The sequence below is a fragment of the Rhea americana genome, unplaced genomic scaffold (genome assembly GCF_003343005.1).
Source record: "Rhea americana isolate MKP2758 unplaced genomic scaffold, rheAme1 scaffold_75, whole genome shotgun sequence".
Taxonomy (NCBI): domain Eukaryota; kingdom Metazoa; phylum Chordata; class Aves; order Rheiformes; family Rheidae; genus Rhea; species Rhea americana.
The window spans coordinates 3,405,912-3,418,515 of NW_028186923.1; the positions used below are offsets into that span (position 1 = coordinate 3,405,912).

General features: G+C 37.8%; 1 protein-coding gene across 2 annotated transcripts in view; it reads right to left on the reverse strand.

The window, feature by feature from the left end:
- Nucleotides 1–11,944, reverse strand: part of ARK2N (arkadia (RNF111) N-terminal like PKA signaling regulator 2N) — a 30,924-nt gene extending 18,980 nt beyond the window's left edge. Inside the window, exons 1-2 of one of the 2 annotated variants that reach the window (XM_085322224.1) lie at nt 11,129–11,944; nt 4,243–4,852 (exon numbers count right to left, since the gene is read on the reverse strand). In XM_085322224.1, coding sequence (XP_085178350.1) covers nt 4,392–4,852; nt 11,129–11,852 — 1,185 coding nt within the window. In that variant the 5' untranslated portion in view covers nt 11,853–11,944 and the 3' untranslated portion in view covers nt 4,243–4,391. Of the gene's footprint in view, nt 1–4,242; nt 4,853–11,128 lie in introns of those variants that run through there. The other variant, XM_085322223.1, reaches the window with a different exon arrangement.
- Nucleotides 11,945–12,604: the final 660 nt, after the last annotated feature.

Sequence of the window (12,604 nt, forward strand, 5' to 3'; positions counted from 1 at the left end):
GGGGGGGTAATAAAACCTAGAAGTACAGCTATTTTGATAAAGGCATGCGAAGTAAAACCCCAAGCCTTCGCATAAAGGGACAAGCAGCTAGCTCAGGCAAAGGATGGAATTTCCTATAGACGTTTGCCATCACAGCCCACGGCGGGGAGGGAAGCAGTCCCAAAGCAGCCATCCTACTGCACCCAAAACCCCAAGAGACCTCTCGGGATTTCTGCACAGCACCCGACCCTAGGAGCAGGTCCTTTTAAATTTTCATTTACTGAGCTGTCAGCGTAACGTGGATCCTTAGTGACATTTAAATTTAGCTTTATATAAACATTTCTGTTTCAGTTGCACTAGTAAAAAAATATTAATGAAGTAGCTGTGTTTCACCTGCAACTAAATCCTGAATCTGCAGACAYGAGTGTTCTGTCACTCCCATGCATGAATGTCTGCCTTACTTAAAAACACCCAATTCAGTATTAAAAATGCCAACATACAAGATTAAAACCAGCTGATAGCCCGGCCTACTCAAACTGGCACCACCAATATGAAATTATGCCAATTTACACCAGCTGAATATCTGACATTTAGTCTTTCATGGAAACCCGTAAGATCATTATTAAAAAAAAAGAAAAAGAAAAGAAACTAGAATGTTTCTTTATTCCATTCTGAAATATAAAACATAGGGTAATCAGAGAAACTCTGAATTATCACCTATGATCCTACACATCTTTTTAAAACTCCTATTGATTTCTCRTCAGCTTGAATTTGGTGTTTTGGAAGTAACACGTTGACATCTGAACRTACAAATACATTCAAAATTATAGCTGCGTGTTGGAGAGTAGAAGTTTCCCTCTGATACCCTTCGACAAGGTCAAAATATTTTAATGTAATAGCAAATGGAAAAGATTAAAATTTCTGTTAAAATCTCAGAAGAAGAAATTTTAACTCCCTGAAAGTTTCTAGTCAAAGCCTTTTGAAAATAAGAGCTTATAATGGAAATGACGACAAACTTAACTACAGTTACACAGTATAGCAAAAATATTTCCAGTTTTCCAAGAAAAAAAAATACTCTGAAATTGGATTATGTATCAGGAATCCAGAAGTCTGTTTTGCCAAAGAGATGCCAAACGCTGTTGCGCACACGTTTCAATACGGACTCATCGCTAATACCAGTATTCGAAGGTCAGCTTCCTGCAAGAGGCGGCATCTGCTGAACGCCCGATGCAAAGCAAGAAGGCAGATGCTTCCGTTTAACTGCACAACCTGCCAGTTCTGCAGCCACCTTCATCACGCACGTCACGGCACACCTCAGCGACACCAAGGAAGGGATCCTCTCTCATCTCCTAGAAGGAGAAACTTGCTTCTTCGTACAAAAACCCAAGCTAATGGAGCAAGAAACTCAACTGAACAAACCAACGCCTGCTTTCACTTTGAAGGAGCTGATTTATGACAGCCGATGATCTTGCTCCATGTTTGAAGCAAATGAAGAGTGACCAAACAAAACAATATTTACCATTTACAAAACCATTTACAACCACTGCTCTTGCACAGGTACTCTTAATACTGTTTAGCTTTCATGGGGAAGTTAACTTAAAATTATACCTAATATGAACCATATCCTCATCAAGCTTCTGGATGCCTTTGATTCATTTTACTCTAGAARGAGTGCAGTTTAAAAATTTGTATGTTTAACTGCTATAATTTGCTGCTTGTTCCTTCACATTCACTGTTGTTTGCATGGAAAAAAAAAATACTGGTAATGGCTAGGTTTTTATTGTTGCCTATAGTAACCAAATCCAAATTTGTACCTATTAATATGCTTAAGGATCAGCTTCAGCTTTTTAAAAAGTTACCTAACCAAGATACTAAAGGCTGGCAGAAATTTCCCTGGCTAYATCCTTAATGAACTTATCCACTATTATCCATTTATGTGTTAAGTACATAGAAGTCTTTATAACTCTGAGAAAAAAAATAAATTTGACTGATCTCCTTACATAATTTGTTTTAAAATACCTAATTGCTCCATAGACACTATTTTATAAAAATCGTTAAGGGCATGCTTACAGACATACTGAGTTAAGTGACTCCTACGCATTAAAAAACAGTCACTGCAAAAAGCTGCTTCTGCATGCATGGGAAGACATGAAAAGTTGTCATGCTTTAAAATACGTTGCTCTTATCATCATAAAGGTATACATATCAAATCTATGAACACCAGAAGGATTCAGTATCTTTTAAATAAGCAATTAATCTTCCCTGAAGGATCTTAGCTTTTAAACAGGTAAGGATCAATTTTATTAAATTGCAATCAAACACAAAATAACTTCTTTAAAGTTTGCTTAGAGTTAAAAATGCACACATAATTTCAGATGAAGGAATTTCTTACAAGTTCATATCAAAATCTTTGTATCAAAATTATGCATGAAGGTGATCTGTAAAGAATTTGAGTACTTAAAAATTATCCCCTGCATAGTCTTTCAAACAGTTACTCTGAAAATAATACAACTCTCTAACCTCACTTTTTTTTAATGAGGGCATCATATACATTAGAAAAAAAATATGGGTCAAGAAGAATATTAAAACAGCAATGTTAGCATTAAACTAAGAATAAAAAGCATTTCTTGAGTTCCCATTACAAGTTTGATCCAAAAATCCATGCACAGTGGTGGAAGAACTCCCACTGACTTGGGACGGTGGGGGTGAAAAGAAGACAGTGATATTTCCACTAAATTTATTTTACRCTAAAATAATTTGAAAAAAAAAATCAGACAGAAGTAACTATGGTTTAAGAAACAAAATTTCAGAGCCAAGAGAGAGCTACAGTGTCCTCTTTACTTAAATTATGGCTACATAAAAACTTTTGATTTGCACTATTATATTCTGATTTTATTTGCATTATAAACTTTTAACAAATTCTAACTGAYGATAAGCATACGTTTTTGGTAGCTATGGAGAAGTTACTTCCCATGAAGAAAGGCCTTACTAGAGAGGTGACCAAATATCCCTGTGTGTATTGACAACAGAAGAATTAAATAGGTATTTCTAATATATAGTTTAAATTAATCCTACTTTAAACATCACGGTTTCAAGCCTGCCTATTCAAGATAGCTATCAGTATTAAAAAAAATCCCACGCAATAGCAGTTATCGTGTTATTTAAATGAAACTAGTGCTCCGGCATTCCCAGCCACGTGTCAGTGGCGATTTCAGCGGGAGGCTGGTGCGGCAGCTCTCGCCGCCCGATCCCRGCCGGCAGACCGTACCTTCGGAGCACCACAGCGCCTACGGCCCCGCCGGCCACGCCGCGCGTCTTAACTCCCTGCGCCAAGCCTCTACCCATCCGCCGGCGGCCACCTACCTCAGGACTGCCGCTATTATTTTTATTCCAGCGTGAAAGAAGCAGTTTGATCGGATATACGCACGAGAAAGCAGCAACGCCCCGCGTGCACAGTCGTGCACGCGCCCACGCGTGCTCCGGGCGCGATTCCTCTCGCCCAGCTTTAGCTGAAAGTTATCTAAACTGTTTGTGCAGGGAGTTTAGACAACCGATGGGAGAGAAAGACATTGCCAGGAGGTGTCTCTGTAGGTGCTTGTGTCTTTCCACCGACTCAGGAGGAGCTCAGCAGGAGAGCACACTAAGCACCTAAAATCAGAGGATGCGATTTTCACCCAAGGTGAACCCATAGGTATGTATGGACTTGGGTATCTGTGCACACACTGTTACCCAGCCGCTTCCCCTAAATACGCCATATGCAACACAGCAGTGACATTTAATAAAAGCTCTGGACAGAAAATGAACCACTAAATGGGAGATGAAAAATAATTGTGCACATCCGTTATGTTATTATAAGCTTATTTATGATTTCTGCTTCAAAAGGAAGAAGCAAAACTAATGCGTGACATCGAAGTTGTAAAACTTGGAAATTAACAGAGAGCTAAGGAAATGTTATGGGTCTGCATCTAATTTCATTCTCTAGGGTACTTTACACCTTTAAATATAAAGCTTACTTCATTATACAAATGCTTTAACATGCAAAAAGAGCATTTGGATGAATATGCTGAATGCTCCTATTGTAACAGACATAGCTCTACTGATTCTGGAGTATCTAAACCAGGATTCTAAGTTATATTTTCCCAAGTTTGGCAAAGAAAGCTTAGTGGGGTTTTTTTTGTTGTTTTTTTATTTTGTTAGGAGTATCTGTATGTGTGTGCTGGCACATGCACATGGGTGTACTGTTTTTTTTTTTTTTTTTTTTTTTTAACTACATATACATTCTCTATAAAGAAAAAAGGATACCATGATAGTAAAACCCAAAGGAGAAAAAAACCAAAACAAACATATACGAAGAGAGAAGCAAACCTTGTTTATAGCATAATTCAAAGTAACATCAAGTTTGTAAAGATAATTTAAGTTTGTGATTGATTCAAATCATGCTCTGCAATATTCCCGTTTTCTGGAAAGATAGGTGGAAAATTGTTATTAAAAGTCGCTGGAAACTCTAGCGTAGCATCAACATTTTGATAGCCCACGTAAGAATTAAACGACTGCTGCGGAAGTACTTGGCTATCAGGCATCTGCACGAATGCCCCTGACTGCGTGGTAGGGGGGATTCTTTGGCCAACTAGATGCATTTTAGGCTCCCTGGGCTCCAGTTGTTGCTTGCTTTCTTCATCCGTGTCAAGACGGGTTAGCTTTTCTATCCACATGCGAAATTTCTCCTCTGTCTGCCTCTGCATCTCGGCAAAGCAGTTCATGGCCTCTTCCAGGACATTGCCTATGCAGTTCCTATCCCACACGGTGCCCCTGTCAAGCAATCCTGGAATTTCCCTGGTCGCTCCTCCAGATCCCCCAGCACGACTGAAGCCAGCTTTAAAGACATTGAGGCCATTTGATAAGACATCATTAAGAAAGAACATAATACTGTTTATTAAGGCATGTTAACTCAGGAAAACAAACTTTTCTAATTGTGTCCCTTGGATATGATACTGGGGGAGGAATTAGCAAACACCAAATTAACCAACAGCATTAACTTCCGGAAAAAAAAAAAAAAAAAGAAAAAAAAGAAAACATTTAACACCCAGTGAGGTTATACTAGAAATTTTGGCTTCAAATTTGTTTTTTATTCTAGAATTATCAGACAATTCTCTCACAAAGGTCTCATTCTTTTTATAAACCTAGTTAGTCCAATTCCCTTGCAATTTGAGATATCTTTACTTGAATTCAAATCCAAAATATTATACAATGACAAGAAGCTTACTTTTGTTAAGTTGCAGTCCAAACTACTATCATTTAATTGATAAATCTAAATAATTACACATTTTACTTAGATATTTTAACTCTTTTATGATGGACTGATAAACATACACAAATTGTACACAAGAAAACAGAGATGGAGACTGATATAGTGATTGCAGTGTAGGCAAGCCCAAACCTTACCCAAACCTTGGTTTAATTTAGGAAGAACATACTAAACACCAACAAAGAGAAYATACAGCACAAACATATACACACACAAACACAAGAAGATATGCAGAATACTAGGCGGATACATGAGTGGGGGGGGAATAACTTCTGTTCACTCGGACAGAAAGACACGGCTGTATGACAGGAGCAATCCACRCAACGCTTCAGTGTGACAGCAAAACTCTCATCCGCCAGAGCTGCACCTCCGAGCTCAAAATGAGCTGGCTGGCAGCGCGTTATTTCACCTAGCCAGCGCGGGAAACAGCCTGGGTCTAGCTAGAAGGAAACTGTTCTCCTTGCACCTACCAGAAAGGTGATTAAGTGACTGGTGGTGGGACTGTCGGGAACAATTTTAGCAGACAAGGAAACAAGGCCATCCTAATTACGTCACTGTATATATCAACAAGAAGAGGCAGTGGTACCTATATTAAGTTTAGCGTTTACTCAGAAATTCTCTAAGGGTGGCAAAAAAAGAAAAAAAAAGACTACTAGGCTCTATACCTTTTTGAGTAATGATGTGCATTCKGTCCTAATACATGAACATTCCGTAAGAGAATTTTAAAACAAAAAAAAAAGCATCACATTAAACTACACAAAGCAGCTATAYAGCCTGACAATTTAATATGCAAACATAAAATTTGTGGGAATCCCCTAGTTTAATAGAAAATATCTTAGGAATGAGAGAAATCATTGCACAACCTAAGCAAATATTTACTAATAAAAGCATAAGGCACTAATTCTTTATTGGGACTTTACTGTATAGATGAAATTACAGTACTATTTAAACAATACATTCTTTATAGGTGTTATTTAAATGAGGTACACAAGTTCTTCAGCAACACCTAAGCAAAGTCTAGGATTATTATTTTTTTATTTCCAAGTGGTGCCTAGCTAGCACTGCTACACTTGAGGGCCAAATACCTTTCACAAATCCTGCTTTTTAAGGCTCCTCTCTCCTCTGTTTACCTACCAAACAGGTTGAAAATTCAGCATTCAGGTCTTCTACTCAGAAATAAATTACWTGATAGCAAATAACTTCAATCCTGTTGACTGCATTTCAGCTTTAAAAAAAAAAAAATCAACCAAAAACACCCCTACTGTTGAACATCCGTTATGATTCCATTTATACTCCCTTAATCAGAGATCTCCTCCCAAGATCAGAGAACTAAGCGGGAGTCATTCTGACAAACCCTTCTGTAAACTGAAGAGACTATATGTTGAAATRTATTTTACCCTGCAATACCATTTTTTAAAAAAGCACCGTATCTACACGTCAGGTATCTATACTAGTAGCAGCGAAACAATCCATTTCAAATACTTCCTTTGCAGTTCTAATTAAAACATTAACGGACATTAGTTTGTAACGTGCTTCAGTCAACCTCTTCTTTACTGGTAGCCTTCAGTGTTAAACAAGTAAGTCTTAAAATGCATTTAGATAATATTAAAATGTTAGCATTTATCACGTTGGTCCCTTTGCTATCTGTAAACTTTCAACTCTACAGTTTTAGAAGTCAAGAAGCTAGTAAGCACAGAGGCACGGTAACGATCGTATCTTAATTTCGGGACAGTATCTCTTGCAGAGGAACACCTATAAGAAAACCCTGCGTTATCTCTATACGGAATCTACTAAGCACTATTCAAATAACGACTAAATCCAAAAGTTATTTGATTTAGAAAGCCAACACTGTAAGAGTTTAAGAAAACACACTGCGCCTTCCTTCTAACTAGGAAGAATGGGCTCCTCTATGCTGTTATGCTACCCTACATTTTTAAAATGAGTTTTCTGCTACAAATTACTCTTAACAGCCTTTCCCCTGTTCATGGATAACTCATTCAAAGTTACTTTAATGAAACTCATCCCCTGTAAAATGCTTCGTTCAAGGTCTATGCACAAATCTTAGGAGGAGGTAAACCAGCTCACAGCATCCATTTCATGTGTTATKACCTCTCTGGATTCCTACATATTAAAAATTCTTTTCCTTTTTTTTTTTTTTTGTCCTTCTTAAATAAATACATCCTAAGACTTTTTTCAACATAAAACTTCAAATGTTTTACCACATTTTTGAAAGCTTAAAACATGAATCAGGCTTGCTTCAGTTCTGATCTCTTTCTTCAGTTGTAGACAGTGGTGGTGAAATGACATTTTTCATGTTGTACTTAAATTTTTAAAAATCCCTTTCGTCCACCAAGAAGTTTACATAGAACTAAATACTGGTGTCCAGATTTGTTTTCATGCAAATTTTATTCAGAGTTAATTTGCATGGTCAAATTTGAAACCATTTAAAGGAAAAACTTAACAGTTCTAGAAAAATCTATTTCAAGAATCACTATAGATCATCCTCTTTTGCCCAAAGTGGATGCTATCTAGTATTTGTCAAAGAATAAGAAAATCCTGAATGCCAACAGAGAGGCTCAATCTTCAAGATGTAAGAGATTATTCTTATTTTYCAGTAATTCAAAAAACATGGTATTTACTGAACTAAAGAGCCCAAGCTTGTGATTGCTCAGGTCAGTGAAACAATTCTTAGTAGTGTCCATGAAGTTTATATCGCACCTGTATTTTCACACAAAAATTGAYAGCATGTCGTATATTAAGAATATCATATTACATTGTGCCTAGTTCTACTGATCTCACAATACGTGTACTGAAGCATCACAACTCTATTTCCTCACTGCCAAGAAAAATAAGAGTCTTGGTATTTTAATGTTATTACATTTGTATACAGCAGCGAACTGACACTACTGCACAACTGCTTSGTTCACGATTTGCATGCACGCACAATAAAATGAAGCTAGCAGCACTACTGATATTCGTGGCATCGTTATGCATTTCACTGATCACCTTCCTTACCTTCCTAATCGATCCAAAYGTATTTCTGAACCAGTCACATGCATGGTTTGAAACAACAAATACACTCTCGAGCTGGAGAGGCTTAGTGCTGTGCCAACTGCATTCTCAAATGAGCCACTTTAATTCCCTGACTACACACAGGTAGCAAACTGTCTTCTGCAACACTGCRTTTTCATGGAAGTTAAAATTTGTATAGTCTTTGTATATGATGATGGCCACAATACACTGCTGCTAAAAATTTAAGAGCATCTCTGTTGGCAAAGCTATTTTCAGACAATATACACATCTGAAAATCAGTCYGGATAGTAAGCAATATTGAGACTGCAGCTAACATTACTGCTGAAGCATCCAAATACGATTAGGCTAAGGGGRACACAGGCTACCTGTATTACTCTTCTGCATCAACATGCACAGATTTTCCAAAGTAAATACAGATGCTTGTTCATGCTTAYGTCTTTCTGACAGAACATGGCAGTTTCTTGAAACAGAAGTTCAAGTATTAAGTTAAATCTGAAGTTTATTCTCATCTTTTGGTTGCATTCAGAGGATACCTGCAGACCGAATTTCAGATAATGCTTCTGGCTATCCTGTATTAGATTTTGCCTAGGATTGCACAGCGTAACACTAAGTGCTCTATAATGGCTTTCTATTCAGAAAAATTATTTAATTTAAGCAGTTTGCTAGTTCCAAGAAGAGGGATCAGAGATGGCAYGTGAATCTGCCCATTAGTCACTTGCAATGGAGAGCTAGGAATCCTAGYCAGGCTCGTAGCTCCACTGCACCTAGTGTGATCAAAGTTTCATTAACCCACAAATAGCACAGGATGCACTTTTGGTCAACCTTGYCCTTATCTCTACAGAAAATATTTTTCTCTAGTATTTGGGAGATTATTTCCCACAAATCAGACTAGTTCTTATTTAAAGGAAAACTGCAATCTGACAGATACACATTGCACCTAACACTAAAAGAACAGTTCAAAAGTTCTTATGTCATAACTGTAATTTAGYATCAGACAGATGATATAGGCTATGAAGAAAGAAATGCAGGTCACCGTTCCCCAGGATGGTTTTTGCACTCCCACATCTTGCATCACATGTAGAGGTAGGCCTTGGTGTAATAATCACTAAATCGACAGGTTCTATCTGTTACAATAGGACCTTTTCACTGCAAGCCTCTCACGGGTAACAMCTAGGGCTCAAAGAGCCTAATGATGGAGAAAAGTACCATAGAGTAAGTTCAAAAGTACCTAGGCAATGAAAGTCAGAAACCTAAATAGATCTGAAAATACCATGTGATACATTTCTGGCTCACGAGGCACTTCTTGACTTAAAAAAAAAACACACACACACCAACACACACACTGTTTCTCAAGGGGAAGGGATTAAGAGAACTACCCCAAACTCACTGAAAAAAAGTTATATTCAATGGGCTTTAACTCAGGCCTTAATTGCCCAGCAAGTGTAAATATAGTCAATAACAAGGCACTTAACTGTGAAAGTTAGAAGCTAGACTTTAACTAAGTTGGTAAAAATAACTTTAGAATCACTATTAAAGTTTTGCTACRCGATAATTATAGGAGGAATATGCCTTTCCTAGACTTTCCAATAATAAACATAATCTTCCTTTGTGAAACCTGCTTCCTAGGAATACATGGGAAAAATGCCAGTTCTCATGGTAACATCCAGAATCATTGCTGTAATTAAGCCAGTTAAAACATTGACAGTTATTTGTAAAGTCTGATATAAATTAGTATTTTAATTCAGCTAGCAAATATTGGTTTAGTATGTTAAGACTAATTATTGCAGTTTTCCTTTAAATTTGCTTGTCCTATAAGGCTGTTATTTATCTCCAAAAATCTTCTAGCACAAAATGGAAAAAGGCATGTCACCCAGTAAAAATTGGCAAGCCAAAAAGTTTATTTTTATGTGTTTTTATTTTTGATTGCCATATGAAGATTACCATATGATGACGGTGCTATGGTATAATATGCTGCAAGGGTAAGTCACACAAAATCCTGTCCACGGCAYTTGGGCTAATTAAATAACAAAGACTCAGCAGACGAGAAACTTGAATTCATCTTTCTTTTGCTAATAAAATCATGAGAAGGCCTCTATAATTTGCTGCCCCCACCTTTTAACAAGGACGTGCCAGCAAATTAAAAATATAGAAATTATAGATCCTTGTGACACAGAAAATGATAATATCTTTGTCTAAAATATTAAAAAATTAGGACTGGAAATAGCTTGGGCACCTGTGTAAACAAATTCATATTTAGGTCCTAAAATAGGTGACCAGCTGCAATCTGCAAGAATGTAAATTACAATAAGGCTAAGTAGATTTGTCATGCACTGAAACACAGAGCTGAAAGCACAAGTGCAATAGTGAATAGGGCCTTACTGTAACACAGGCAAGAGATACGTTATGTTACGTTAAACACAGCTGCAGAGCTGTAGTCTTAATATATTACAGCAAAGCTGGCCACTTATCTTAAGAACATATTTATTAGATTATCACCATCTAATGGGATTTGACAGCACTAATAGGAGTTCATATAGGCTTACAAAGGAAAAAAAATCTGAAAATTCCAAACTTCAAAGATAGTCCTTCCTCCAATTTATCATTTTTATGTTTTGTTGGCGTGCAAAAGTGCACTGAAACCTCAGAACAGATTTTAAAATTTGCCATGTCTTGTTAATATACTGCAGTCTTCAAATTTACACAGAGCTGCAGTTCTCCTGGTTTTTCTCAAGTGTCACTCATCTAATTTAGCATGACAGCTGAGAAACGATGTCAGATGCGTTACAGTTCAGTTTAAAAAACATCCTCTACCTGGTATCTCTGCAGTGATTGTCTTGCTGCTCCCTGAAACCTCTTCCTCATCATCTGATGAACTCGTGCTTGAGTCACACGTCAGGTCACTATCACTGGTACTGCTGTCCTGCAGCAGGTTGTACTTCTTGCGAGCAGCCGCTTCCCGTTTCTGCCTTAACAGCCGGATTCTTTCTTTGTGCTTTTGGCTTCGATGACCTTTTACTTTGGTAACTCGGCCATTCTGCTTATCACTAGACTGTCGGTTTTTCTTGGCAGCCATTGTTGAAGTTTCACTTTCGGATCTGGATCGCCTGGATTTCCTCCCCACTGCAGCCCCGGACACCCCAGAAGGGTCTCCCTCTACAGCAGCTTCAGCTTGACAGGGCTCATTCTCTTCTGTGGAAGACAACGTATCTGAGTCAGCCAAATGCCCGCTGGAAGAAGGGGAAAGCATGCAATGATTAGAAGAGTCACTCTCATAAACTCGACCACCCGTTGGCTTATCGCTTTCTGTAGATGCCAGCTGAGACTCCGAGGAGTCTCGCCTCAGTTCCATCAGTAAGCAAGGCATCGAGGAGAGCACTGTAGAGTCTGCTACAGCGGGCACATTATCTTTCTGWGTTTGTGTCTCCAGTTCTATAGGTCCATCTTCATCAGGAACTGTCTCTTGCTTTTCAGAAGTCTTTGGTGGAACTTCTGAATCAACGAGTTCTTCTGCTTTTCCCACCGCCTCCATCTTCATTTCAGAATGCCAGGCTCCTGCAGGGCTCAGAGCATGGAGCACCTCGTCTCGTRGACTGGGTGAACTAGATACGGATTTCAGCAACGCAGCAACCTGCATAAGAACAGAACAGTAAGAATAATTGACAAAAATACATCACTCCTAGTCCTCACAATATTACCTAATCCATTAGTTGAAAGCATTGTTCGCAATTACATAGAGTATGGTTCAGTATAATTTTGGTTTTCTTCATTTACTTCTTCCAAGTGAACCTATCCTGTTACACCAAAATATTCYTCCTTCTAGGCACCCATGAAAGCTAGTACTGTGATCRCATAAAATGCGGATCATCTCAATAAAACGATCACAACAGATCAAATAAAAAGACAGAAATATTTCTCAACTTTTACTTTATAAAATTTAAATCAATAAATCATAAGCAACATGCTGCATTTTTATTGAGACAGAACTTTAAATTTTTAGATATAACTTTAAATATTTTACTGTGAATTTTAGTCCTCCTGAACAATGCCACACTGAAAGTTCCCAGACTTGGGAGTCATCCATCCGGACAGACCAGAATATAGTTCTGTTTCCAGATCTATGAGAAATGTACTTTTGGTTGGATAAGACCTCAAATTTACAATATTTTTAAAGCAATTTACAAACTTACAGTACCAATATGACATAGAAGAAATCCAGTTACTGAGTTGAAACAGAGCAGCTGTTGAACATTACAGAACACCACCACACACAACCTTCTCAGTGGAACT